The sequence below is a fragment of the Cariama cristata genome, unplaced genomic scaffold (genome assembly GCF_000690535.1).
Source record: "Cariama cristata isolate BGI_N322 unplaced genomic scaffold, ASM69053v1 scaffold32768, whole genome shotgun sequence".
NCBI lineage: Eukaryota > Metazoa > Chordata > Aves > Cariamiformes > Cariamidae > Cariama > Cariama cristata.
The window spans coordinates 8,772-35,836 of NW_009633414.1; the positions used below are offsets into that span (position 1 = coordinate 8,772).

The window sequence follows — 27,065 nt, forward strand, 5'->3', positions numbered from 1 at the left end:
TACAGTATGCCCATAGGGCCAGATTGGGATCTATTTGCTAGATGTACAGTGTACATTTTAAGGCACACTATAGGGATTGAGTTTACATTTTGATAACTCTGTCCTTTTATTTGCAAAGATGGTCACTACCTGGAAATGTCGCAAAAATAAACGTTCATCTCTAAGAGTGGCCAATGTATTTATGTTTTCGTTTTATATTTTTCTCAAGAAAAAAATGTGTGAAAATGTGAACTTTAGGGCATTTTAAAAGTAAATGTCAACTACCACGTTACATTTTATATACATAGATATGTCTTTTTATATATCTAAATATATAAAATGATTGTAGGAGCTCATACTATAAGCTTAGTTTTAGTACAGTACTTTAAATATACTGGTATTTATTTTCAGTTACACTTCTGCACTGCTTCTTTCTAATGCAGAGCTTGATACGGACATCAGTTGATAATAGCAAACAAAAAAAATTCATAAAGAATATCATTGTCTTATCATGCAATGTAGTAGGCATCCTGTGGCACTATTCTTTTATCCACCTTATTTACAGTACTGCTGAGTACATTATCAATAAATATTACAGTGTTTGTCTTATTCGATTTTTCATGGCACCCAGCAATTATTCAGGATATGAGTCCCGTCACACGTGAGTTTCAATGAATGAGTGTGTATGTGTCAGCATTGGTGCTGAGGTTGCAAGTTCAGAGGCTCCATTTTGAGATTTCACAGCAGCACTGTACTCACAAATGTCCAGGAAAAACTCATAGTTCTTTAGTTTCCAATCTTTAAACTTCTTTGATGTTAAATTGGGATCATCCAGAAGGCTGTTGATAACCATGAGATCCCCTTCCTTTGCCTGTCAAATTCCAGAAAGACACAGTACATGTAAAAATGAAATTTATGCCACATTTTGTGTTTCAGCACTTTATTTCTTCTTTCATTTTAATGCAAAGTACTGGGGAAACTACTAAGGATGATTGAATGTTTTACCTATATTCAGGAACTATTACAGCTGAAACTGTTTGACAGCTCAGTCCTTGGCACTTTCTTTCTACAACATGCCTATAAAGAGTGCCGAATAATTTTTTCTTTTTTCCTTAAGCTGGAACATGTTTACTTTCAGGTATTTTTAGTTTCTTTGGAACTTAATTCTAAAGCTACAAAGAAAGTTTTATCCATGGAAAACAGTAAGAGATTATACTTTTACTAGTTTATATTGTTTGTACACAAAATTAATGACAAAGCCTTACTTTTAAAGTACTCTTGAGAACTCTGATGTGATGAAGCTTTTCATTGATAACCGGATCATTGCATCGCTTTACAAAAGACTTGCGGAACTCCTGCTTGGTGGAAGGACGCTGCTCTCCAAAAGCTGACAAACTAGCTTGTTCCAGAGATTTGTATAGTTCTTGCAGACCATCTGTATTTTCTCCAATTTCTTTTACATTTTCTGAAAGAAAATAGATAAAAAAAACCCTAACAACAAATCTAATAATTCAGATGAACCCTCTAAAACCAGCAAGCAATACTGCAAATTCATGTATAAAGCAACCCTATAACACAGTCTTCCAATTTTTCTTTTGATAAAACAAGAACATTTTGATCAGCCCCAAAGCTATATTCTTAGCACTACATCCAAGCATTTCAAGGACAAACTTCTGGGTAGCGACTGATGAATTTGCCAACGTAAAACAGTTCAGCCACAAAAGCCTTGCTGAGAATAATGGCAATATTGCTCTGGCTTTCAATGGCAGTAAAGAGGATCAGAACATCTCCAAAAGCTTACCTTCTGCACAGAAACTATTATGCCTTCTAATAGGAGCTTTCTCTTCTAGCTTGTCATCTGTTCCTTCTATGGACTTTACACTTCCCTTACCCCTGACATCTCTGTTTCGGGGAAGGCTTTGACTACGTTGCTTCTGTGGCCTGCTATGAGCGCTATGTCCTCTTTGACATTCCACCAAAGGGAAAGGCCCATCCTGCTCATAATTATGACGCCTTTGTACTGGTAGCGTTGCTTGTCTTCGTTTGTCCGGTGACATTCTAGGGCAGCCACTCATGTACTCTGCATCAGGAGGAACAGTCTGAAGAAAATGGAGCCCTGAACTGGTTAATGGAGTCTCTATCAGATCCTGCCATGAGCGTCTTTCTCGGTAGGGAGGTCTGCATCCTGATGAGTGTGTGCTTCCTGCTACGTCTTGTCGAGAATCCTCGGCAGAAGAATGAGAATATGTTGATTCACTTGAAAAGTGTCGACCGTGTTTGGCTTCGGGGAATGGACTTGAAGAATTCACCTGAAAAGATACAAAAGCATCTGACTATAAGATAATGTTTTGAACAGACCCAAGAAAATGACTATAGTGTAGAACATTGTATGATATATACTAATAAAACGGACTGATGTCTGTGTTTTGATATGTCATAATATGAATCTCTGTAAACAGAACATAATTAGCAGTGAGAACTTTTACACAAGTGCTGTGTTTTAACCACTCCCTATTCTTGTTTTGCACATTCTCTGCCCATGAGCAGCTCCTGCTGGAAAGAACAGCATAATACTGGTACCAGTTTCCTGAAGACCTATCCAGGTTACACTCAGTGCTGTGAAGACATGAAAGTCCTCAAAAGAAACCATAATTGGATTTCCTTTCTTTTTTTAGGGGATAAGTATTCAGCCAAACAGAAAAAAAAACCTTCAGCACCCAGAAAGATTTTTGAATTTTGGGGCACTGCTGAACTTCTCAAATTATTTTAATTAATTCTGCTGGGTCTGTATATAATTTTAATTCAAAAACAAAGAGAAAGGCAAAAAAGTGGAAAAACAGAAAGGGAGGGGCTTAACCTGTATCTCAGTTGATAAAACAGCATCACATGGGTGAAAATCAGTCTGAACTTCACCCATGTGATGCTGTTGTCTCAGTCACTCTTTCTTTGGTTCTGGCTGTGTGAGGATCGTGTCATTCACGCTGAAGAAAAATCTGAAAGAAAAATAGAGAACAGTCCTATCTGCGCTTAGAAACATTGAATAATTATCACAGCCTATGTTCCGCATAATAGAAATGTTCTTATTTGCTACTAAAGCCTCATCATATGCAAAATGCTTTTCTTTTCCTCAGTTATCAAAATCTGTCTGTATGCAATATATTAGAAGTATTTTTATCAGTGACTTAACATCTCATGACACTAACAGAAGATACTGTCACTACTATGGTATTGTACACAATGCTTCATATTGTAAAAAAACCCTTGCTTCTAAAGATAGGTTCTTAAAAAAAGTGTTTGTACTAAAACATGATTACTGCATGAATGTGATCTGATCCTAATCTCTAGCACCCAATATCCAATATTCATACTTGAAACAGTCTTAGTTAATACAGACTATCCCATCCACCATATTCTTTTCACGTACTGCAGTAAATTCAATATTTAAATATTCTGTTCATATTATTAGGTGTAGTCTCCCAAATTCTACAAAAGCCATATTTACAGTCTGGTGACATATCTGTGCAAGGAGATATTTACCTCTCCTTCCTTTGTAATTGTCTTGTTATGGAAACATTCAGGCTTACGGCTCATGAGGAACAGCAGTAATTTCATTCTTACAATGAGATCCATCTTTGTTCTGCCTTTATGGTAATTAAATATTCCGAAACAAGGAAAATGCAAATCAAGGCACACAAATATTTTTTGGTGACCTACTGTCAATGTAATATTTATAACTCACTGAGGGTGTTCGATGATAGGTGTCACACAGTGCTGAAGAGCCTTCCTGCTTCAGGGTTAAAGAGCCATCGATGTCATCCTGGTCGCTTTCACTCCAGTAATCTGCTAACAAAGCATTCCAGGTTTCACTCATGTGCTTTCCCATAATAAAGTGGGTCCCACATTTTAAAAATACCATTAGCATGGAAACATAAATATTTCACGGTCACCTAGGTAGCTTGGCAGCCACTAAGGAACAGACTTGTGAAAATGTCTGGCACCCAAGATACATAAACATGTAGAAGAACCTTCAAATGTTTTAGGATAGCGTTACAGAAAGCAGGTCAGGCACCTGACTCCCACTGTACATAAAAACCAGCTTCTGGTCACAGACTTTCAAAGAGAAACTTAGCCCTAGATGCCAACGTAGAGCTGAGCCTCAACACTTAATTACCTTAGCATAACAGGTTACACCATGGGTGATGGATAAAAAGGCAAGGCTGGCACCTGAGCTCAGGAGGTGCCAAAACAGTTCTAAAGCACATATTGACCTGCGTTTGCGATGTCTTCACTTGCTGTAGTGTGATGAGCATACCCGACGGCTGTGATCTAGAGGATCATACCTCAGCCTGAGCCTTGCATTCTCTTTATCACTTGTTTTAAATATGTCTTAAAGTAATTACTCAGGATTTTATTGTCTTTGGTGGTGGCACCGATAAATATAGTTCTTCAAGGGTATGGATTCTTACAAAAACTGATATTTTAAAAGATATGGCACGTATGTGAATAAAGAACTCAGTTATGACATCTCCAACTTTTTCAAATAATGAACAGATATGTACTCTCTGCTCTCTTCTCCTAATTATAATTGCTGAAGCATTACCTTCATCTGGATTAATATCCTTGTCATCAGGTGTGTAACCAATTGCTGCGAGACCCAAACGATTCATCCATCTGATAGAACAATAAAAAATGAGGAAGAGAGATACTTAAAGCAACATCTAGTGTAAATATGAGGGCATACACATTCTTAACATCTGGAAAAGTCAGAGACAGTGCTTAGTCCAAAAACTGAACACTGTTCAGGCTGTTAAAATCATGATTCAGATGTGTTCAGTATTAATAATTTTAACTGAAGGATGTTCCAGTCCATGTACAATGCAGATGTACTTCTGGCCGCCTATTCACATCTGCTGGAGGATGTTTGCCTACTGGAGTATGAGACTCGTTGCATTGTATTCTGCTGCCTAGAAAACTGAAGAATCATTACATCAATCTTCCTTATGTCATCAATAAAATGTGAAGCGTACATACTAATATGCTAACTTTAGCAATGACTAAATGAAATTTTTAGACTAGTCTGCGTAGAACAGAGACTGTCCAGCTCTGTCTCCACCTTAAGCAGAATCAAATCCTCTCTGAGCTGCATCTGCAAAGTATTTGTGTGGAATGGTTTCCAGAGACATTGTGTAAAGGAGCATATTGCATTATTCCAATTGCTACTTCTACTGATTTCAAGAACTTGCCTGAATTGCCAAAATACTATAAAATAAAATAGAATTATGATAATAATTGTATGAAAACCTGTATTAGGAAATGAGTTGTATTAAATTTGCATACTCAAAAATCTAAAACAGACTATGACAGTATTCCACCAGTTACTTGTTAGTCTCGATTCATGATACTGGTGATATAAATGTTTAGGCTTGTTGAGCTGCAATATCAACATTATTTTCCTTTGATTTTTTTTTTTTAAATACAGAATCTTAGGTTTCAAAAACAAGACTTGGTAAATAGAAAGTACTTCGTATTTGCATTTCACATTGGATGTTCTGGTTTCTTTCTTTGTCCCCAAATTAATTAGTTTGATCAAAAATAAGATTCTTTGTTTCATTGGGAAAATATTATAGTTTATTTTGGGGAAAATACCTGTAGAGTTTTCTTTATATAAGATTACTGGATGTTTATACAATATATAATTGAAAGACAGGAAAAAAGGAAATTAACTCATAGAGAGGAAAGTCACTTCTTAGTGTTCAGCAAATGGAAAATCAAGAATCAGCTTATTTTCATCAACAAGGAAATATAACCGAAGAAAAAAACCCTATTAATAGACATCCATATTGACTGAGATGCATTCTTACATATACCCTTACTTAGTGACTAACTTGTTTACTATGTCATTAATTTCCTACTATATTGCACATAAGCATTTTCTAGAAGCAGCTCTTTTTTCTTTTGTAATATTGCAACATAAAATTTGTTAATAATTATGTTCTTGGTTAATGAGTCATATCATGACAAAAGTGTCTTTCAAAGACTTCAAGAGAAAGACATTAGCAAACAATACATGCTATATCATAAGGACAAGTTTTTTTGCATATTAAGACAAGAAAATTATTCAGTGTAATTCTTTCCCACTTGTACTAGCACAGAAAAAAAGCTTCTAAGGACGTATGTGAATGTGTTACTGGTCTAATAGCATAGTATATGGAAGATGGTATAGACAGCAAGGAGGCAGCAAATGAAGGAAGCGTGAACTCCCCACTAAAAATAGCACACAGTTCAGCACGTATTGATCTCTGGTCTAAGCAGTGCTTTGCAGTTGCTCAGAGCAATGACAGTCTGTGATATTGGATATAACACTGACTCATTGCATGGCCTTCAGCAAATCGTTCTACGTATCTTATCACTTTCATAAGTATCCAAAGGGGACAACACTACTTCTTACTCACAGGGGATTGTTATAGGGTTTAATTGACTTGCAGAACTATGAAAATATAAAGAAATCTACAATAATATTGCTTTGCCTTTCAGTATTAAACCAAAAGTGAGCAAACTGGAAACAAAAATGGAAATGATGATTAGTTTTCACAAATATCAGCTGCAGGGGTTAGGACTGCTTATAGAGACATTGTCTGTATCAGCATGTCAATAACTCATCTTTATCATGAAGCAAGTAAATTTCAAATGGATTAACATGTTTACAGAAAAGCTTTTCTACAGTGCTCACCAGCATAATTTCATTCAACAAACGGCATGCTGATCACTTGACATTTGCTTCTCTTGAAAGGCATATTCTTTATTGCAGTAATTGAAATGACATCATACCCTTGCTGATTATTAAGCATTTGTATTCACTATTTTTTCAACAGTTGTTCCTGAACTTCTAAACTCATTAACATTGGAGCAAAATAGTTTTAGTCATCCTTTACCATATGCCTTTGGCAATTAAGCAGAGTGCCTCCGCGACTTCAACTAAGGTTCTGCTTAAGCATCAATGATAAATTAGGACTCATTACCATTTTCAAAGTTAGAAGGGACTCAGTCATTTTGGTGGTCAGTGCATGGAAATGTATATTGTCTTACATTTCTTGCCAAATTTATCTTGTTGCTCATTGTTAATTTGAGGATTTCAAATCTTGGAAGCATATATAAATAATCGTCAAAGCGTTAATATTAATCTTCAAGAGAACACGAATATTCTTAGCATACACAGAGTATCAGCTTTACTCATATGGTCTTAATGTCTAAATCTGGAATTAGCAGAAGGTAATCTTCCTTCTCTAAGACTGCTCAGATTTTTCTCTTCCAAAGGGCAAGAGATCCCCAGCTACAGTTACAAGTACTTTCTTACCTCATTTACCACAATTCAGAGTTAGCTTTTTGTCAAGACAACAAAAAGGGTTATCTGATGACATTCAGTGGCTTATAATGATAAAATCTCTTCTGATAAAAGCAAAAGAATCTTAATTTTAGGTTTTGTGTTTTTTTTCAAGAAAAGCATGGGTAAATGTTTTTGAGATTAATCAGGAGTTTAAAAAAGTGATGAGATTACAGATCCTTTTCTTACAGTTCACTTTTTTTTTTTTCCACCCAAGGAAACGCAAACTCCATTCAAAAGGAATGCTGTGTAAACTTGATGAATTTACTTGATGAGCAAACCACTTTCATTTTTAGAAAAACAGGCAGTCAAGGTTATAAAAAGTTCTCTGTGGAAAGCTTGGAAACTCAGCCATTTGGTTCTGAACTCTGCATTGCATGGCTTGTAGGCAAATGTCAGGTTTCAGGAAGGCAATAGGAATATGTGTCAGAACTGGACTAAGGGATAGATGACCGCATGTTTAATTGAAGGTCAGGTGATGCAAGACTACATGCTACACCTGACAAGCACCAATAGTGAAAAAAACCCAGGATATTGTTTGTCTACTTTGTTTATACAGCTGTACACCTGATAGCTCTTCGAATTTCATGTGATCACAAAAAGACATGAGATAGTCTGGCAGGTACATGTATAGCAGTCTTACTTGTACAGCTCTATATATCTTGGCCCACTGAGGCAGAAAGTTGGACGACTCTTCCCCCAAAACACCCTACCTTTTGTCTTTGATAATTTCAACAACTCTTTTCTTTTGATAATTCAACAACTTAAACAGCACATTTCACTAAGTTTGAGTCCAGGCCACTCAACGAACCATAGGGTTTGCATTCTTGATAGAAATTAGTTGTGATGACATGGAGCCATACTAAATATCCCAAGGATACTTTGCTACAACATTTTACCTTCAATATTGTACAACATCTCCATTAGATATAATACCTATCTTACTGAGGTACATTCTATCAACTCACAAGGGACCAAGAAGTCTATTAATTATTTTTTATTGCCTGTACCTTAGTGAACCAAATGCAGTGAAAGGTAAGCCTCAAGTAAAGTAATCTAAATACATAAGTAAGCTTTGTACTTTGTGTCAATGGTTTAAATTCGAAATAAATCAGACTTGGCTTTAATTAATTCTGTTGACTACAAACAGGCACTGTTGCCATTGCTTTGGGATAAAATAGAGCTGCATGGTAGGAAGTTAAGTTAAATTTACTGAGATAATTCTGGTTAGTGCCAGGGGATTACAGCCCAGGGCTGCTTCTGAGAGTCTGATTCTACCCCCAGGCCTGGAAAGTGATGATTACAAAGGCACTGAAGGCAGCGATGAGCTAAGTAGCTGTTGCAATAATCAAAACTTGATACTGAAGAGTGAGTCATGCTTGAAATGCCTTGAATTGTCAGGAATTAGGAGCACATTCTCTTACTGATCATTTAATAAAAACACTGGAAAACGTTAAAGTGGACCAAAAAAACTGGGAAAATGATTTTGTATAGCTACACTGTCCTAACACACTATATTAAAAACAAGAATATGCCATTACTCATTGTACAAACGCAGTAATTTTCTATTTACTGACTGTTGTAATTTAGTCTTGCTGAGTATGGTGATGAGCCAGTCCAAGGTAGGCGTGAGGTTCTGGGACTGAAGGCAACAATAGTTTCATAGTGGCACCACACTTCACCCACTTGGCTATTCCTTTCTACAGTCCAGAGTAAAATACCACAAGTAAAAAAATCCAAATGTCTTGGACAAGCTCAGTTATAATAAATTTGAGAGAACTATTACGTTTAGTGTAGGAGAATAAAAAGCAAAGGCAAGCGGGTAACCACTTTTTTAAAAAAAAGAGGTGCAAGGCTGTTATTTTTAGGGGTATAGCTAAAACTGTTCCATAAATCCATGGAGAACAGGTCAGGAAGTAGCAAGTTTCTGTGGTTCAGATAAGTTTCATTTGCTAATATCCTCAATGCTGGATACACTTTTTGCATATACAAGATGGCTGGTATATAGAAGAAACTGTCTAATTCAAGTGAAAAAGTAAATAAAGGATATGTCCTGAAAAGGTGTAAATTCACAAGGAGTCTATCCACTTTCACTATTTCTTTCTGTTAAATGTTCTTTTAAAAATGAAACCAATGAAATACCGAGGCATTAAAGGATAGAATAAATAAATAGTTATATATTTCCTATCTTTCTTGCATCTTTTCATCAATTAATACTTGCACTTGTATGTCATCTCAGGTTTGTATTATAAATGTTTCAATGCAGGAATATATCTTCCTTCGCTTTTGAGATTGCATCAACACTTGAGATTATTTGGTTAAAAGGAAAAATCAGAACTAAAGTGGAAGTTAACTTTGAATTAATCAAGTTATTTTTAAGTCTATTAAAATATAGATTCCCTTGAACCGTTTATTTTGTACATAGAATGTGTTCAGTGCAATTTATATTTAATTTCTGATTAAAAACTTTGGGGTTTTTTGTTGTTTTTTTTTGTTGTTTTGTTTTTTTTTTTTTTTTACACATCAGTGATTCAGAATTCACTGTAAAATTCTTTGCAATACAGAATTATATTTTAAAACTGACTTTGTACTTGCTATGCTGGCTTTGTCCTGACCAGTCTTTCTTCCTGAACACCTGAAAAATCAATACATTTCCCATTTTGGTTCCTAAGGTACATTATTTTCACTATTTCCTAAGGTTGTACAGGTAATATATTCAGTTAACAGAATAAAGGTTCCTGTAATAGGTATGGCTAAAGTGATGCCTTGATTTTCCGCAACACAAAAGAAGCCCAAAAATGTAACTGATGTCTCACAGTGAAACATAACACTGAGCAGAGTCTTCTCAATGAGCTCATCTCTTCAAATATACCAACTCTCAGCAGCAGCCTGTATTTCTATTTTATTTGTCACAGTTGCTGGAACTTGTTAAGTAAAGTCATTCATGGGATAAACTGTAAGTACTCTCTGATTTGATAATTTGACATGACTCTGTTGATCTTGTTTCATGCATTGTCTTCTTAGATTTGTCAGGCTGGAAAAATAGGAAAATAGCCCCAGACAGCTTAAGAGTTGACAAGTGAACCATGGCAATTTATGCCCTCTTTGCATGTGCATCTGCTTTATGCACTTAATGGGAATTTTTTGTTTGTTTATTTATGTAATCTTCACCATGTCAACCAAATGCACAACTATGCCTTTGTAGTTGGAAGTCTGGTTTGGTGTTTTGCCTACCCCCCCCCCCCCCCCCAAGTGGATGACAGACAAAAAGGTTCACTACTCCTGTGGTGAAGAAATTACTCTTCTGGTAACAAAAGAAATAGCACCTTACGGTATAGCTGTGTATCACAGAGAATATGCACACAATAACTTTATGATAGACTCTAATTTCAGAAAAAAACCAATAATAAACCCTAAGGAAATCTACCAAAACAGTCACAAAAACTCACTCAACTGGAACTTCTCTTGCCAATTTTCAAACACATTTACAAACACGGCTTTGTGGCAGCACTAACACCGCTTAGGCAAATCAAAAAGGAACAGTCATTGTTATGTCAAGTTTGGAGTTTCAAGCTTATACTTAAAGGAATCTGTTAAGGTGACAATAAGATATTTTCTTCATTAGTCAAATGTGGCTACTGGATTTCACTCTACTGTAACCTTGTCCTATTGGATTTACCATATTACTCTGGATAATTCACCAAACTTTCTGGGCATCCACTTAAAGGCAAGTACTAAGTGCTGCATGCACCTATGGCTTCCTACACTGACTATGACATGATATACACACTTCAGCATGTGCAACCACGTAGTATGCTCCAGATTGGCAGAAAGACTTTCTGATGGAAGTACCGGTAAGGGATGAAAAGCTGTAAAAGTGAATCCAAGCCAGGCTTTCTTAACATTTAATGCATGCTGTAATTTTACTCAGTTCTTCAAGCTCTTACCCTAGCTTTCACCAAATGATTGGCCCAAAAGAAAGCTTTGGAGAAACGAAACATTCTTTATGAGCAAGAGAACTGAGTTTAGTATGGCCTGAAAAGGTATGGAGGTATGGGTGGGGTTTTTTAGGTTTGAGAGGGAGAGCTTTTTTTTAGAGATGGGATGATTTACTTGTGAAATTATGTAATTCTACTTCCACATACTCTTAAAGAAACCAGATCAAATAGGCCAAACAATACTGTTAAATGCCCAACTTATTTAATTGTGTATATTATTTACTTCTATTACTAAAAACTTCGGATTTTGCAGTGTTATCTTAGTATCTCCAGTATAACATCACAATATGTGACTGTCATGTATGTGCATTCATCAGTGAGAGGTACAGCACTGTAATCACAAAATCTGCTATATTAAATGCAGTTGAGTTGTTTGACTCCCAGAAGTAGTACACCAATTCACAATGGTGTTATTTACAGCAGAATTTGATTAAGTTGATTTTGTAATTTAAACTAGTAAAGAAAGTCAATGCAAATCCTAACTCCTGTGCATTAGGGGTAAATTCACACCTGAATGCTAATTTGGATTGTGTATTGGATAATTGCCATTGTGTATCGCAAACTCCTTTGAATTCCTTTAGTGTAATGCTATAACCCTGTGGTTCTCAAACTGTATTAAGGGAGAGGCGGTAGTTCACAAGTCTATAGTAAGTAGTCCCTAAATTGTAGAAAGGAGGAGTTAGGTCACTAGCCAAGAAAAGGAGACTTTGAAGACTTACAGCTCTGTACTAGTACTTCCTGGTGTAGTATTTTCCCCAGACGGAGCACTGTAGCTCTGCTATTGCAGTCTTCATTCCCGTATACATTTGGGTTTCATCCAGTCTCTGGGGCCTGCAGCTGATTCTGATCAGAAAATTGTTTTACTTGTGCAGTAACTTATGAGCTTTTATGTGAGAACAATAAATTAGAAGACTGAAGCGGCCTCAGGCATGGACTATTTTTCCTGGATTTGAAACAAGTTTATAGGAACATAAAGCAAGAAGGGGAAAAACCTGCTGTTTATGTTTACTTACAACACCATTGGGAACTTCCATTTCAGGGGTTTCTATTTGAAAAGTACCTTTCATGTTCCGCAGAATGATCTTGCTTTTCATCGGGTAAGGGGCTGAGGAGTAAGAGCTTTTTAACAACTTACTTGGTTCTATTTGTTAAAGAACTGTGAAATCAGGACAGACAGATCGGACATGATTAGTCTCCTGCTCACTTCTCCAGGAACTCCCGTTTAAGAGGGGCCATGTCTAATAGGGGCGTATGTCTGACATTTTTAGTTGCCAAGATTTTTTCTTAGGTGTTAGTTTATTTGTAAGGGAAGACTGAAAGTAAATTAAAACTGTAAAAGATGTATTAATACTGGCCCCACCATCTGATTTGGCCAAGCTCTGTGAAGGAAACTAACATGCCCCAAATTTAAGGAAGACAGCTGAATGAACATTAGTAATAAACAGGATGATTTAGGGAAAGCCTTATGTAACTCGCTTGGTTATATTCCACACATAAAAATACAGAGGATGTGCACCCTGAAATTTGCTTCTAATCAATAGAGATTTAATTCAGAATACTTCAATTTTCAAACAGTTTCTTTTTAAGAGAAATACTGTGTTATAATCTCTCAGGTATTTACTTAGAAAATATTGAAAGCGACCCCTACAAAATCAATCATCATTCTGTTTCAGTGGGTAGCAGATATTTGCTATATTTTCTGAATGAATGCAAAAGATTTATGGGAGTTATTAAAATTGCAAAGTTAACCCAGTTATTCAAATCAAATGTGATCAAATTATTCAGCCTAAAATAGGAACTTTAAATTTAATAAGTGGAGGCCATGAGGAGATTGTAAAATGCACTGCACTATATACTTCAATCACATGAAAGTTTTAAATAAAGTAGATATTGTAAAACAACTGAATATTAAATTCAATGCTAATTTCCTTAGGAGTATTAAGGCCATGAACAGTTTATGCATGGTATGGTAATAGATGAAGCACTTCTGGGAAATAAGGCCTTTAACAAGCTTGGAGTACCCCGTGACCATGGCAAGCAAAAGATGAGCGCATCAATTTCATTATTAATTCATTTCTAAGAACACAGCTATGCTTATGTAAGACCTGACAAAACAGCATGAGCATTAATTTTGCAAACCAAAGCCTGTCTGCACCATGCAACACAGCAGGCAAAATTCAGCTGCAACAGAGTAACTCTATCTGCTACATACAAATCAATTACTACCCATTGGTATACAATGCTTTCAAAGCAACACAGCATTAAAGGCAGATTAAAATATCCTGGAGTGGAAAAATTATTAAACAGTGAATCTGAAGTTCTAAAACCAGCTGTTAAAACAAAAGCTGGTGGTAAATGCAGTTGAAGTAAGAGTATATGTTCCCTACATAGTGAATAAAGAAATGCTGTGTACCAATCCATATTAGAACTCTTCTGCTTTTCAGCATGAAAGATCTACTCTTCTGTCAGCATAGAAAATCCAGTGAAATGTTGTAGTGACAGCAGGAGTGTGAGATACCATGCAGAGTATTTGCCCTATTTCATCAGATTACATGGTTAGCAATTTGCTGGGAAGAGAGATTTGTGAAATTAGTATTTTAAGTGCATTTTTCATCTATGAATCTTGCTTACTCATTTCAAATTTCACACAGGATATCTGGGAGAAGGAAGTCCAGGAAGCATCTAAAAGCTGCAGGGGATGCCCAGGGATTTTACAGAGGTAGTATAGTAATCCATCATTTGCGTTGGGGAGTGAATTACAATTACCCTACAGGAACAGCATTTCTGAAGGAAAAATACTGCAAAAAGTATTTCAAGAGGAAGCTCATCCTTTATCTTCTCCCATGGGAAGCAGACCCAAAAAGTCGGGAAAAAGGCTCTTGTAAAGTCCAAACTAAGTGATATGAAATGACAGTATGATATGAAAATACATCCTGGCACCTTTCCAACTGTTACACGAAGGCTGTAAACTGTCATAAGGACAGCTTCGTTGGATCCCCGTAGAAAAATCAATGAATATTGTAAGAGCAGTTTATTGAATGTATGTCAAGACTTCCTGGCTTTCCTTGAGTCAGAACATTTTATGGTATAATAGAAAGATATGATCAATGGCACTTCAACAAATCACAGCTATCAAAGTAGCTAAAATCAAGAGAGAGACCATGCATAGTTAAAAATAGCAGAAGATCCTCGCTTCAGTTTCAGGCCAAACAAATCTCAGTCACATTATGTAACTGAACAATGGAACATTATTAACATTGGAAAAAATATTTTTTCAGCAAATTTATATCCTGAAAATGACAGCTAGCCACAGTGAGATACTCCTGATAACTGAATCTTGTCATCATCCTCATCAGTGGACAATGAACTGGCCTGAACTGTCTTAATAGAGCCAGCCTTATACATCAATGCACTATTTCTTGAAGGGTCATGTAAGTCACAGAATATAAATGTTCAATTTAAAAATAATTTTTAGACATTAGTATTCCAAAGAAAAAAATCCAGCCATATCCTGAGGTAGTTCTGTCTTTCTAAGTCTGCGAACAGAAAGAACAAACTAAATCACAAACTTTTCACAGTCTATGCCAGGAAAGGTTTAAGACTTCAAAGCACGGTAACATTGTCCCATGTGTCCTTGCTTTTTAACTTGGATGGAAATAAACAAATTCCTGAAGTAACAGGAGGAGGTAGAACATTTGACTCTGCCTTTGAGGAGGAAAGGTACCGACCCAGTTTATCTAACCTCTGCCTTCATCACCGAATCACAAAATAGAAGTACAGAGTAATTTAGGTTAGAAGAGACCTCAGGAGGTCGCCTGTTCCCACACCCCACCCACAGCAGGGCCAACTTTAATGTTGGATCAGGTTGTTCAGGCCTTGTCCAGTCAAGTTTTGAATGCTCTCCCAGCACATCCAAGGACATTTAAAACCACAGCAATGCCAACAATTGAAGTTTGCTAGACTCTGTTCCTTGTTGGGACAGTGATGCAATGAATAAAATTAATTACTAATGTTTTGTTGTTGTTGTGATTTTTCCTTGGGAGAGGGCAGAGAGCTGGGTTTTATTTATTTATTTTTTTTAAATTCTGGCATGAAAAATAAATGCATCTTATTAGTTCGATCCCATTTCTGTTAAAAAAATTACTCCAAATTGCTTTATCTCTGGTTTTAGGTCATGTCACATTACTGTGGATTGTCACTAGACCTAACTTTAAAATATCTTATCCCATCATGTGGGTATACTCTTAAGTATGAGCTTTGGTATGTATGCATTGTTTTTATATATCAGAAACACTTATCCCACATTAATATTTCCAGCCTTGATCAACAAAAAATTAGAAGTGGGATAAACTTTATGCCCATTCACAAAAAAATTCTAATGAATGTAGATGAGACCAACACAACTAACTTTCCTAACACACCTTTGCAGAATTGTGACATGTGGCATGACAGAAAATTTCAGCAAAGTGAGCCACACAATGTAATGGATGTACTCAAACTGATGGAGGATTAAGTGGACCAAGTACTGAGAACACTATCAATCAGCATTACATCATGCTCCAAGAGTATATTTCGAAATATGATTTTCAATTATTGGAGTACCACGATAAAGAATATAACATGATAAAGAGGAAACATAACTTACCTATTCATTTCTTCAAGGCAGTCTGTTGCAAAGTAGAAGCTCTTTATTTTGGGGTGGCATGCTTTGAAGGCACTATAAAATAAACAGAAAGAATAAAAAATACCTTTTCTTTCAAACAGTTTATCTACAAATACACATGACTGACCTGCTCTTTGATTCTTCAGGATGTTACAGATTCATAAGCATTTTGAATCTTCAGTCTGAATCTTGCTGGATAAACTTACAGATGGATTCCTACTGATCTGATCACATCTCCATTTCTGAGCCTGATTTCAAAAGCCCTTGAATGACTTACAAATATATATCCTTTCAATAACCACTGATGTTATACATCTGAAAAATTCTTGGGTGAATTTGAAAATCTTATTGAGTATATTTAAATACATCTTAGTTGTATTCCAAAGATCAACTAAAGGAATGAGTCTGATCCCACCACCTCTTCTCATACATTTAGATGACTCTGCTTTGTGCCCTACTCAAAGAAATATAGAGGGCGGTCAACTTATGTGTTATAACTGTCTCATGTCTTTATTGTAACTTTGATTCTGAAGATATATATGAATTTATCCAAATGTTATTTGATGTTAATAAATGAGGAAGAGAAGGAGTATAAAGATGAAGAACCAGCCAGTAATTGCATTCAACTGGAGATGACATTTAAAGTAAAGCACACTCAAATTCTCTTTACCTAATCACAAGACTGTAAGATCTCTAGAATAAACTTAAATAAAGGAATGTTTCCTAAATATGATAGAATATATTTTTAATCCTTCATTCTAATCTTCGTTCGATTTGAGTTTAACAGAAGCAATATGGAAAGTTCTTGGGAATATAAGTGGCAGATTTGCTTTGTTTGGAAGTAGATAATAATAAAGAAGTTCCTTAGATAGTCTTAACTCTTTAAACAGACACTTCTAATTCCAGCAATTGCTTTGTCAAGTTACTCTAAAACCAACCATATCCCAAGTATTTTTCATCTTAATCTACTAATCTTTGTTGTGTTTTTCCTGCAGTCAACATGAGACATTAATAATTAATGCTTCTTCATCTTCCACCTAGCAAATAACAGAGTTGCCAATATTTAAATTTAAACCTTCTGTTTATTGTTATATTATGATTCATGGTCAATTCTATATATCTCACTGTTTTTTTTTTTTTATTGCACAGTCTGTTCTCACAGATAGCGTTTGAGTCAAGTAGTCCTAGTTGTTTGGGTTGTGTCCCCTTCCCTCCCCATCTTTGGTGATTTTAAGTTTATGCAAAAGTTAATTTATAGAGTGAAGTTCTTTGAAAAGTGCAAGTTAAATTAGAAATCACTGGAATATTTCCAAAAGCATATCACAACAGGTTTAATTTAATTTTAAAAGTCTGTACTGTTTTACTTGTGTAACTAGTACAGTACTAGTGGTAAAGTATACTATATTCTTGGCTACACTGCCCTGAGGTACCGGATAGTAGCAGGACAAAAGGTAGCTCTAAGACTGACATTGCTCTGTGCATTGCTAATATTATTTCTCCTTCCTCAAACATCAATTCCTTCACCAGCCACTTGGCCGGTGTAATTCAATTCTATCTCACTGATTTCATGAGACAAGGTCTGACTCTCACTTTAGGCTGGCTATTATACAGACATCACTACATTGCATTGGAGTGATGCATGAGACAATAATCAAGCTCAACATCTGACAGCATGGGTGATTATAGTTCACATAAAAATGCTTTTTGTTAATGCTTTTATATGGTATAATCCCTAAGCCCTCCCTCATGTGAGCAGTTATTTGAAAATTGCTAGGAACAATAATCATATTTTTTACAAAATTTTTGTGTGACTATAATTAAAAGGAGTATCATTATCAAGGAAACCACAAACTAAGAGCATTAAAGACTTTTGATTAGTTGGCAAATGTTAAAAAAAGACCACACTATCATTCGTAACATTTATGTTAAAATACTGACATTTATATGGTAATTACCAGATACAAGAATTAGATTAGGAATCATTACACATGGCATTATGAAGAACCTGTGATGCAGTTTCCACTATTAATAGCTTAAATGCAAATGAGTGTTTTATTAATGACTATGATTTATTGCAGTTTTCAGAGACAAAAATGAAAGCTGAAGAAGTTTCACTTGGCCATACTGATTTTCTTATAGATATTATGAATAGAAATGTGTACAGTAACAGGATTTCCTAACAAAAATTCTACAGAAGAACGAGGTAACAGCATTTGAGTTGGATTTATGTGCAGTTTCCTTTTTCACAAGATTAGAGGTATATTAAGGGTAAGTTTACCTTTGCACGGAGGGTCATCATAAAACATCTTAATTCCATAAAAGAAGACTTAAGAGGTATTTAAGTATTGTTTTGGCATCTGGACATCGATAATTTCAACTGCATCTCCCTAACTGCTTGTATTTTGCAAACGAAAACAGTGAGTCCACGGGAAATCCCGAACGGGGAGGAACCCTTGCTGCTGCCCACTAGATGGCATAGGCTTGTTAATTATCCCGCCCGAATGTTCAGATTTTTAATGCAAGAGATTTTGATCGTTATATAAATATAGTTTTAAATATACTCTGAACAAATTTATGATTTCTTTTATCCAATTAGTATGATATGGTTTTAGTGTCAAATATTCTTATCGTTCTTAGTCCCCTACTTCTTAATGCGAAACTTTTTACTCCCCTTATGCCAGCGGACTACCAGCAATTCCACCTGCTCTAGCAAAACAGATGATATGTGTCTGTGAATAAGAAATGCGAAATAGTTTTATATATGCCTTTATACACACACACATATGTTAGAGCGGTACGTTACACATTGTTAATTAGACAGTAATTAACAAATACTGTACGTCCTTACAGAAGTTCCTTACAGAACTTCATTTTTAATACTCAGAAAGTCCTTACTAAACAAATACTCCTGCACTGTTATACTATCTAGGCATGATATGCTGTTTTCACGAATATATCTTTTGCTACGATGTCAGCACGCTGTTTTCAGTTGATCTGAATTCTGTGCAACATCTCCACCTTCTAGTGTGCCATTTGCCCAACCGTCTTCCGGTTCTGAGATTTCAGTATTGGCTTGAATCAGAGAGGATTATGTGGGGGATCTAAAGATTCTAATCCTCTTGATTAATCCTGTTAGGATATCACATGATGGAGTTTCTGCTTGTAAATAGGATTATTTTCCTAGACAGGAAATTTACATACGTAAAAGCATTAAAATGCCAATATTAGGGTTTCAAAGTCAACCTTTTAAAAGTTAGAATATGTCAGAGTTAGTGTGATAAACAGAACTTGAATTTGGCTCCACTATGCTCTTGTAATGTGACACAATCTATGATTATATATTTGAATATTACATTCTCACAGGAACCCTATCTCAATTAGGGTACGGAGAGTGGACTTGCTAGAGAGGCAAACCAGGACTGGGCAACAGATTAGGCTATTTTCTGTAGAGCTCCTGTCTTGGTCATTACGGAATTTGTGAATGTGTCATAAAATGAAGAGCGAGCAAGAATTTTTTCAAGGGTCTTCCTGCTTATGCAAAGGAGTTCTCATATGCTAAGTCACAGCAAACAGCCTTAATAATTGGTTACTGTATGAATGTTCCTTAATATCTTTTTGCCTGATATTCTGATAATTTAGTGGAATGGTGAGCACTTACAGCTGCAATAATGTATTGTACTGGTACATATTTACATACTCTGAAGAAAACAGGTCTTTATTGTTACGAAATGGAGATCCCAATTCTGTGGAAACTTTTGATTTAAATGTTTTGCAGTTCTCTTTCTGGACTGCAGAACATGACAACAAATCCATCTTCATCTCCCAGAAGTGTCTCACAGATTATGATTAGGGAAGCATTTAGTTACAGTAGCATTAAGAACTGCAGAAAAGTCTCCTGGGAAATAATTCTAGATGTATAGAGAAATATGAATAATGCAGAAGAACAATACCTATATTTTTACCTTTGGCTTGTTTTGGAGGGCCCAAAACTGGACTCAGTAATCTAGATGTGGTGTAATAAGTATGAAGTATAAGGGAATAATCACTCCCTTCATCTATTGCTGCACTCCAGTTAACACAGCCCGGGAAACTGTTAGCCCCCTTTCCTGTGGGGGCCCACTGGTGGCTCAAGTTTGGTTAGCTGCCTACCAAGACTGTCAAGTTCATTTCAGAACAAGTAATAAAAGTTACTGAAACTGTAGCAACCTTTAACGTACAACTTCATGTCCACCTATACTATATCAATGACACATATAGAATTCTGAATGCACAGTTTCAATATGAAGTGCCAACAGTATGGCATATGCACTCATAAATTTAAGACCAAAATTTGAATTAATTATGCAAGGAAAATTTTCGCTAGGTGGAGATTTTTGAAAGTTCAGGCAAAGCACTAGTTAACAATGATTATATACATAGTTCCGTTAACCTTTAGTCTTGTGGATCAGCTTCACCACAGGGCATTATAATTATCAGTATCTTTGAAAATAACGTGATATTCATGTCATGCCACATCACACAAACTTAAATAACTAAGATTTCTAATACAGTTTGATCATTTTTAATCATGAAGATGCAGGTGTTGCCTAAAAGCAGTGGAAAGTTTTTCAGTGTCAACGCAAGAAACCTCCTCTCACAGGGATAAGGTCACTCTACATCCAAATATAGCCTGCAGAGCTAAACTAGTCTGAGATAATGCCATAATTCATATAATAATCAGGGTACCTTCATTAAATGCATTAGTGAGGCAAATCATCAAACCACACAGAATAATGGATTCAATTACTATACATTCTTGTGAAAGCTTTCTTAAGGCTATTTCATTCAATGTATACTATGGACATCAGTAACAGTCATTCTATAAAACAGCATTCTCCATCTGAAAGAACAGGAGAAAAGGCAAATCTATTATTATTCTAGTAAGACTTCAAATTCTTTTGTTCAATTGAACATTGATGGCTCTGAAAATAACAGAAATTTGAGGGGAAATCCAAGCTGAGTCCCAAAATGTTCTTAGCTTCGCTTTTGAAAGAGCTGAAAGAAAACTAACACTGATTTTAGCTGGTCTTCTTTATGCACTAAAATACTAATACTTTCCGGCACTTTTAATTTAAAAACAAATGAACGTACCAAAAAGAAAGAAAAAAAAAAAGAACGAACTAGTTTTCTTTCCCCTGTCCTTATTAATTGTCAAGGTAACTGCTTTACTAGCTTTTGCATTAGTGTTAAAATGGACTCAATCATATAGAAGTAAGAACGCCATCAAATTTATATTTTCAGATTTCAAGCTTGCAATGAATTTTAGGTTACATTCCAGAACTTAGTAAAACCCCACTGTTAAATGAAAAAGGTATCCTAAAGCGGTAAGTAGCGACAACTGATCCTGTAAAATCCGTCTTTCACTAGCCCTCTGAAAAGGAGGCAAGAAAATACTAACTGAAATGTTTCCCTCTGATCTAGCAGAGAGAATAAGGAAGCATGAGTTAGAACTTTTCCAGAATATGCTGGGTCAAAATGGGTCACCATCACCTTAATTTTATTTGTAAAAGGAATGCAGAAGACTCAACCCACAGGACGTTGTCCCTAGGCTCACCAGAACCATTAGCTTTCTGGTGCAATCAGGCAATGGCAATCATGCTCGGTCCCATCCTTGGTAAGACAACATAGAAAAGGACAGGCAAGTGCTTTGGAAGTGTGCTTCTAGAGGCTGTGGGTTAGAGCTGGCTGCAACACAAGCAGGGCCCTCCATTCATGTATGCTGGATATACTGAAATGTGAGCGAGCGTAACACTGGATTTACTTTCTCTGCAGTTTTTGAAGGAGCAGGTAAAATAATGGCAAATAGAAATTGCAGTTTTTATGATGAGGGAAATATGTAAATGATAGTCCATGAATGAAGAAATCAAAGAGAAATTCAGCTCAGTGAACAAAGGGAATACTATTAACATCTTCATTATACATTTACCCCTGGATCTACCTCTTTTTGAAAGGATTCAAAGCCTGAAGGCGCTCAGTTTTCCGTAGTGTGCAAAGTTTTAGTTAATCGGACTTGTCCCTGTGCATATACCCTACAGAAATTGTTCTCTAAGAAGAGTTCTGAGGAAATGTGTTCCAATGCTTCGAGGAAAGCTCTGGAAGCTATTTCTAGCTGTGCACAATGACCTTCTATTTGATCTTGGTTAATTCACTGAAATTTGTTAAGTGTTTTATATTCTAACAAAAGGGTATTATTTTTCCTGTATTTTTGTTCAATATCATTATTAATATCTACTCATTCCTCAGAGGGATTTATAGTGCTCAGTTCATGTTTAATTTTTATAGTGATACTCTCAGTTGAAAGGAGTAATAGAAGTACAAATTGCACCGTCTTCTAATTCTCAGACAGACAGTAATAATACCTCCAGACAAGAACAAGCGATTGAAGAGGTTTGGTTTTCTGATGAGCAGTCTCTATTGTAATTCATATCTTTGGTATTGTTATTGTACACGTGTTCATAGTTGTAGGAGTTGTATTCCTCAGACCAAAACTGTGTTTAGTCATTGGAAAAGCACAACAAAAATTCAGGATGTTTAGTTATAAGTAGGAAAGCTTTAGTAAGAGAGTATCTTTAATACTAATGTATATAGCTCCTCATGGCAGCAAGCTTTAAAAATCCATATGCAGCATACAGAAGACACATGCAAATAATTCAGGAGATATCGGCAAAACGCTAGTCTCAAAGCATTAGAATTGTTCTGTTAAACCTGCTGTTTGACAGCTATGCATTCCAATCCCAACACTACTTGCAACCAATTTCGGATGAGCATCTGTTATTAAATACGCTTTAAGTGTGGCAAAGCTTAGCATGTGCTTTTTACTGGGAGCATAATGCAGTAGTAGCAATATGCACATAAGCAATAATGCAATGTTCATTTTGCGTATCGAACCTAAACATTTTAGCATTTGAGAATAATACAATATTTGGCATGTAAGCTTCCTCTATAAAGGAGAAAATGGAGATTATATTCACCATCCCTTGCTGTGATATTTTTTATGGTATTTCCTATAGGAATTGTTTCTTGCACACTTGATTATTATCAGGATGACCATATTGAGCCTAAGAAAGTTTTATCTCTTGATTAACGTATTCATTGTTTTTTGCTTTACTTATTTAACTGAAGTTGTAACTGGGCTATCTGGAAAGCTGATCAAAGAGGTATCCAATTCTTTGTAAGACAGTTTATGGAATTTACATTAAGTTGTATCTTTTATAATAAAGAGAAACACTAAGTGGATCTATTATGTTTTATTTACAGATTTCAAGGTTTTCTGTGTAACTTCCTTCTCTGGACTTTGCAATTTTTCATACTACATACAGCATGCTTCCAAGAGCGATCCTTTAATTTATAAACATTATTGACACATTACTTACTGTTTTCGTCTGCATTCAATTGCTCTATCTATCCTGAACTCAGGTAAACTAATGAATCCTTCTGCTTTTTCATCCTATCGAAAGAGAAGACAAAGCGATGGTGAAGAAGAACATAGAATTAAAGAAGAGAGAAATGAGCAGTAGCCATTTGGGTCTTACACTAAGAACAATCATCCAACAATTGAAATACTGAACATATTTTCCCCATAATGTTTTTACTTAAAAAATGTATTTACTTCATCCCACAACATCAATAACTTTTATTGTGCAACTAAACTGACAGTTTTTTAAACGAGGTGCAGTCATCCTAATTCCCCTTTGCTGAAGATTACAGAAAACCTTTCATCACCAAATACAGCACCTAAAATAGCATTCAAGACAACAGCTACAGAGAAGAATTCTGAATTTCTTCATCATATAGTCTAAAATTGTTTTGTGGATGCCTTTTTTTAAAGTCACGACGTGCAGATGATCTGCCCTGCTAATAGTAATTGAGGAGGTTCCTACAGCAAGCTCATCAGTGATTAAATGGAAAAGTAATAACTAGAAAGTATCTCACGTCACTTTTTGCTTCTTTTGAAGTAATTTACCAGGAAAAGCAAAGAGACATATTAACAACAGTCAGATTTTTGAGAAGTATGAGCAAGTGTACTACGAATTATGGTTTGCCTGGAAACAACAGGCTGAAAATCAGTGGGACACATAATCATAGAATCATAGAATCATTATGGTTGGAAGAGACTTCAAAGATCATCAAGTCCAACTGTATACCCGATGCCACCATGCCCGCTAAACCCACTAATAATGACTGCTACCTTGCGTGTAACAACGTCAAATAAACAAAACATGCAACACAAAACCTGAAGGCCTTTATGACCCACAGCCTGAAACAATACTGTTTGGGGCTGACGAGAAAATATTAAAACTGAGGATAATTATGCTAGTAAAATTGTCCTCTTGAAGAAAATGGAAAAATATGAAGTAAAATATCAGTAATCAAATCAGGCTGTGACAGACAGTTTAGGTCAGGCACTGAGGCTCAATGCATACAAATGGAAGAATAGCAGTCTAACGATTTTTGGTTTCTCCCATCCATTATTTTTCCTACATATATGCAGATTGCACAAGTGTAGGCCCAGTGGCTTTCAATAAAATTTTGCCAAGAACAGCGTTTTACACATGAGAAACTGCAAACTCCAGACTAATTCAGCAAAAAGCAAGAGGAACATCTATATAAGAATAATTTTCTCATAAAGAGATCTACAAATTCAGATTTTCACATCTGCATCACATAATGCTTAACTAATATGAGTGGTTACACTGTATACATCCCCACATACCACTGAAACTAAGGAGAGCTGAGTGTGAAACACTGTTAGTCCAAGTAACGACTATCTGTGGAAAAGTATTAACTACTGATGTGTTAAATTCTTTAAGAATGCCATGAACATCTGCTATTTTATTAAGCTTGGACATGGACTGAGAGACTTTAAAAAAATTATTTCAGTTGAAATATTTCCAGCTAGAGTGACCCAAACCTGGCAATTAAAGTGGCAGTTCACTAATATATCTTACCATGTAGTAAAAATAGACTTTATTAAAAAGAATTATAAAGCTTAAGGTTTAATTTTGGCTTTCTCAAACACAGAGTATACTTACATTCTGGTTTGTGTACCAGTACAAGGACGAATCCTTCAGAATAAACCAGTACTTTTTCCATTTCTGTGTGAAATAACCTTTGGCATCCTTTTTCTTCCATAGCCAGCCTTCACAATCTCCATGCCCCAAGTCTTTGCAGGAAATCCGTCTTCTGCTCCCAGTCGTTAGGGAGCTCCCTGAGAACGCGACAATAACATGAGACAGCTCAATGAATGAAGGAGTGAAAGAACTATTCTTCTCAATATAAACACACTACTAATTTTTAATGATGATTCAATTCAAAATCCTTCAGGCCAAATCCTCTCCAATTTCAGGGAGGGGAGACTGAATGAACAATTTCCAAATTTGACAATGCTCTGCAATTCTGGTTTCAGCATACAAAATAAAAAGGGCCTGTTTTATGTAATAGTTTATTTAGTCTTCAGAGGGTTCATTCCTCTTAGGGCTGCATTTTTATCCGATTAAGATGGGCATCATCATTTCAAAGTAAAAATGTATTCAGTTAGCCCTCAAACTAAAACTCAAGAGTATGACAATCTGTATACAGATGTAACCACTACTTCTTCCATATTTCTTCTGCTACTAATTTTAGCAATAGAAGGCTTGTCAAATTCTGGGAATTTTTAAACTCAGTTTTTATAGTCAATATTTATAGTCAATAAAAAAGAAAGATCATTCACTTCCATAAAAATACACATGCTTACATGTCTTCTATCCTGAATTTACCTGAACAACAATATTTTAACCTTACTGTGTCCTGTTTAAAGGCACAGCATCAAGAAAAGTTTTTTTTTAATTGTTATTTTAATACATCCCAATTAAAAGGCCTAAAATGTTAGTGTGCCTTGTAAATATTAATAAGAACAGTTTTTGTCTTAATTATGGTTTCATTTTTTCCTGAAAAAGACTCTGTAGGAAATTTCCTTAAAATATTAGAATTTTCCTGTGAAAAATAAAGTTTATATTGCTGCAAGAATTATATTAGTCCTACAGCTGTGAAACAGTGAAGAAATTTAGATAACATCAAAACACCATCCTTTGTTCTGCAACATTCCACAACCAAGTTCTTACCATTTTGCTCATTTTAGAATAACATACCATGCTGTGCACTGGTCGAGTTTAGAAGTATTAAAAACATATAGTACAATAAAAGGAAAATTTTCATACAAAGGAGACTAAACCAACAGATAGGACAAGAAGAGCTCACTGACTGTATACTTTCCTATGAATTTATTATGCTGTAACTATTTTTCATATGTTTGTTGTTTTAACAGTCTCAAATAGGCCATGAATAGATAAAGAGAGCAGAAGGAAATGGCAAAATATACATATACTATCTTTCTTATACTTAAAAGTCAGAGGAAATTTTACCACGGAGTCTAGCAGTATTATACCTTATAACACGTTTATTTAGTATTTTAATTTGGTATTTTACTTTGGTGTTTACTATCAAATATAGAAATATTTCAATTAAGTTGAACTTGATATTTGATCCAGATCTCTTATTATCAGAGGAGAAGTCTCATTTCCTGGTTTCAGCATGTTAACTCAAATAAGTTACCTTTTGACCATTTTCTGCTTTTTACCCTGAGAGAAGCGTAATGGAATGACTGTAAGGAAAAAGAAAAAATTATGAAAAACACTGGCATTCGCTACCATCTCCAGGGTTAATTATCATAGCACCAGTTACCATAGGATCTCAGTTCTGTCATTTTTCTCTTACTACTGTTATAAACATCATAAAGAAAACAACACAATGCTAAATCTGCAAATTAAAATATCTTTTTGTTTTTCAGTTATGAATTGCAATTGCAATCAAATCATTAAGGATTCTTTGCATGAATGGTTATGCAGTAGTTTGAAAGCTAAGGATATAAACTGATATGAATGACCTAATAAAATGAATGATACTTGACGTTTATTGTAAGTATACATGAGATAGTTATATAAATATTCATTCAAAAAGAAATTAT

The 27,065-nt window shown here is 35.4% G+C and overlaps 1 protein-coding gene across 1 annotated transcript; it reads right to left on the minus strand.

The window, feature by feature from the left end:
• Window positions 1-26,702, minus strand: LOC104157000 (connector enhancer of kinase suppressor of ras 2-like; the record flags this gene model as incomplete). Its single annotated transcript, XM_009706749.1, has 10 exons — window positions 1-850; window positions 1,245-1,444; window positions 1,781-2,288; window positions 3,719-3,822; window positions 4,326-4,331; window positions 4,580-4,650; window positions 16,004-16,075; window positions 23,434-23,507; window positions 25,093-25,268; window positions 26,654-26,702. Coding segments are annotated over 10 exons (1,476 nt in total), but the record flags the coding sequence as incomplete, so codon positions are not given.
• Window positions 26,703-27,065: the final 363 nt, after the last annotated feature.